This window comes from Acipenser ruthenus, unplaced genomic scaffold, assembly GCF_902713425.1.
Source record: "Acipenser ruthenus unplaced genomic scaffold, fAciRut3.2 maternal haplotype, whole genome shotgun sequence".
NCBI lineage: Eukaryota > Metazoa > Chordata > Actinopteri > Acipenseriformes > Acipenseridae > Acipenser > Acipenser ruthenus.
The window spans coordinates 55,001-58,367 of NW_026708419.1; the positions used below are offsets into that span (position 1 = coordinate 55,001).

General features: G+C 38.5%; 1 protein-coding gene across 2 annotated transcripts in view; it reads right to left on the reverse strand.

Moving 5' to 3' along the window:
- The window catches only part of LOC131732568 (cell cycle checkpoint control protein RAD9A-like), a 27,953-nt gene extending 26,998 nt beyond the window's left edge, over positions 1–955 (reverse strand). For both annotated transcript variants that reach the window (XM_059021103.1, XM_059021102.1), the window contains exon 1: positions 575–955. In XM_059021103.1, the coding sequence (XP_058877086.1) occupies positions 575–608 (34 nt within the window). In that variant the 5' untranslated portion in view covers positions 609–955. The remainder of the gene's footprint in view (positions 1–574) is intronic.
- Positions 956–3,367: the final 2,412 nt, after the last annotated feature.

The following is a 3,367-nucleotide window of genomic DNA, read 5'->3' on the forward strand; positions in this document are numbered from 1 at the left end:
CAGAGTCACTTCCAATAGGAGCTCGTTTGTTTGACGTCTCATCCGAGACTTGATCTAACCTTAGAATAACATTAATACTACTACTACTAATAATAATATCAGAAATATACTGCAACTATTTGTCAGTGTTGGCGGGTATGAAAAAAAAACGACCTTCCTTTGAGGGAGAATGCAAACAAACTGGCCTGTCAACAGAAGGCTAAAACTGAGACGCAGTTTCCTGTTTACCAGCGGTACAAATTCTACTGTGAGCATAAAAAAAACAAATACATAAACCAATCAATCAATCAATCAAATAAGTATCAACAGCAGCCCAACAGCGTCCGGGCGGAAGAATAAGACAAGAGAAATATTTTAATTAAAAAAAAAATAATAATAACTCTCGTTTTATTTATTGTGAGTTTCGAGACAGAGTTAACGAAGGTGTTAGCGGTTATAAATATGTTAGGGAAATCAAATTAACTGCCTGAAAATTAGATGAGACTAGAAGACCCTAAAATAATATATATTATTTACGTTTGTCAAATCTGCCGGCAAACTCGAAAACGTTCAGAAAATAATTTTAAAACCTTACCTTTAACGTTGCTAGTGGCGACCACGCACCTCATCGCTCACCCGGGGGGGGGGGGGGGGGGCTGATTTATTCAATAAATTAGACGAATATTTTTACGTGTATGTTTACGTCTCTTAAATAGTTTATTTATATATATATATATATTTTTAAGTCTGAATAACATTCATGTTGAGCGAACGCGTTTCAGCGCAAGCAACGCGGTTCAAAACAACGACACTCGTCTATAATAAACGGTCAATATTTTTTTAAAATAATGCTCGTTTGTTTTAATAATAATAATAATAATAATAATAATGATAATAATAATAATAATAGTAAACGCCGCTGTCGATTCCGCGCCGGCTCGACTCGGTGAAGCTTCCGAAGCTGCCCGTGTGTGTCAGGCACCCTGATCACGTGTGAGGGGGCGGCAGCAGCAGATCACATGACGGGGTGGTAAGGAGGCGGTGACGTAATGAAGCTAATCTGCACCAGCGAGTCCCACCTACCCGACCCAACCTGGTTCATTATATTGTCTTTATTTTAAGATTCAAGCGGGTGTTGTTAACACGCGACGTGTTCAACACGCAAACAAACCTTAAGGGTATTTTTTTAATTTATTTTATCGCTGTTCTTGTTCAACATTTTGTCCTAAACGCATCTGTTCATTTTAAGATATATATATATATATTTTACAGAACAGCACAGCCCTCGTCCGCTTTTGGTCTCCCTCGTAGCTGTTGCAAAACGTTCCCGTATTCTGCTGGTGTGAATAATAATAATAATAATAATAATAATAATAATAATAATTAAAACGTGCGATATGGTTTATATATACATAAGAACATAAGAAAGTTTCCAAACGAGAGGAGGCCATTCAGCCCATCTTGCTCGTTTGGTTGTTAGTAGCTTATGATCCCAGAATCTCATCAAGCAGCTTCTTGAAGGATCCCAGGGTGTCAGCTTCAACAACATTACTGGGGAGTTGGTTCCAGACCCTCACAATTCTCTGTGTAAAAAAGTGCCTCCTATTTTCTGTTCTGAATGCCCCTTTATCTAATCTCCATTTGTGACCCCTGGTCCTTGTTTCTTTTTTCAGGTCCCCTGGGTCGACATTGTCTATACCTTTTAGGAATATATATATATATATATATATATATATATATATATATATTATATATATATATATATATATATATATATATATATGTGTGTGTGTGTGTGAAAATGTAAGACAGACAGACAGACAGACACACAGACAGACAGAGCCCCTCAATCCTGTTCAGTTTGACGCTACAATATAATCCCTTCTTCTTGGGGTCTGTGTTAGTTTACTACATTCTGAAAAGAGTTTAGTTTCATTAAAGCTGCAGACAGACAGACAGACAGACAGACAGCCTCCACACTCCCCCAGACTCTGATCCTCTCAGTAACTCGAGCTCAAGAAGATCCTGAGCGAGTTTCATCACAATTGATCGATCGTTTCTCTCTCACACACAGAAACAAAGAAACAAAACTATTTTTCTTTTTAAAAAGTGCTTGTTTTTATTTTTGTTTCAAAAGCCTCTCTCTCTCTCTCTCTCTCTCTCCCTCTCTCTCTCCCTCTCTCCCTCTCCCTCTCCCTCTCTCCCTCTCTCTCTCCCTCTCTCTCCCTCTCGCTCTCTCAGTTCAGTAAACTCAAAAGCAAACATTTCAAAGCAACTTAACCAAATGTAAGAAAAAGGGTATCAATTCAAACAGTAAGCAGCTTCAAAGCCTACCGCCTCACTTCCTGTCACTCAAACACAGTGTTTATTATTATTTTGTTGCTCAGTCTGTGTTGCTTTGACTGTGAGTTCAGGAGCTGCTCTTCAGTTCTAGCTGCGCTGCCATAGTTATTGTATTGTGAATCGGTCCAGCCCTGGCTAGGACTACAGCTCCCAGCATGCCTCTGCACCCGCGGCAATGGTGAGGGATGCTGGGAGCTGTAGTTCTTTAACTGCAATGCGCTGGGCTGGGCTGTATTACATTGTTTTTGCTCAGTCTGTGTTGCTTTGACTGTGAGTCTAGTGAAACTGCAGTTACAATGTAATTCCAGTCCAGTCCAGTCTAGTGATATTAAACTGCAGTTACAATGTAATTCCAGTCCAGTTACAATGTAATTCCAGTCCAGTCTAGTGATATTAAACTGCAGTTACAATGTAATTCCAGTCCAGTCCAGTCTAGTGATATTAAACTGCAGTTACAATGTAATTCCAGTCCAGTCTAGTGATATTAAACTGCAGTTACAATGTAATTCCAGTCCAGTCTAGTGATATTAAACTGCAGTTACAATGTAATTCCAGTCCAGTCCAGTCTAGTGATATTAAACTGCAGTTACAATGTAATTCCAGTCCAGTCTAGTGATATTAAACTGCAGTTACAATGTAATTCCAGTCCAGTCTAGTGATATTAAACTGCAGTTACAATGTAATTCCAGTCCAGTCCAGTCTAGTGATATTAAACTGCAGTTACAATGTAATTCCAGTCCAGTCTAGTGATATTAAACTGCAGTTACAATGTAATTCCAGTCCAGTCTAGTGATATTAAACTGCAGTTACAATGTAATTCCAGTCTAGTCTAGTGATATTAAACTGCAGTTACAATGTAATTCCAGTCTAGTCTAGTGATATTAAACTGCAGTTACAATGTAATTCCAGTCCAGTCTAGTGATATTAAACTGCAGTTACAATGTAATTCCAGTCCAGTCTAGTGATATTAAACTGCAGTTACAATGTAATTCCAGTCCAGTCTAGTGATATTAAACTGCAGTTACAATGTAATTCCAGTCCAGTC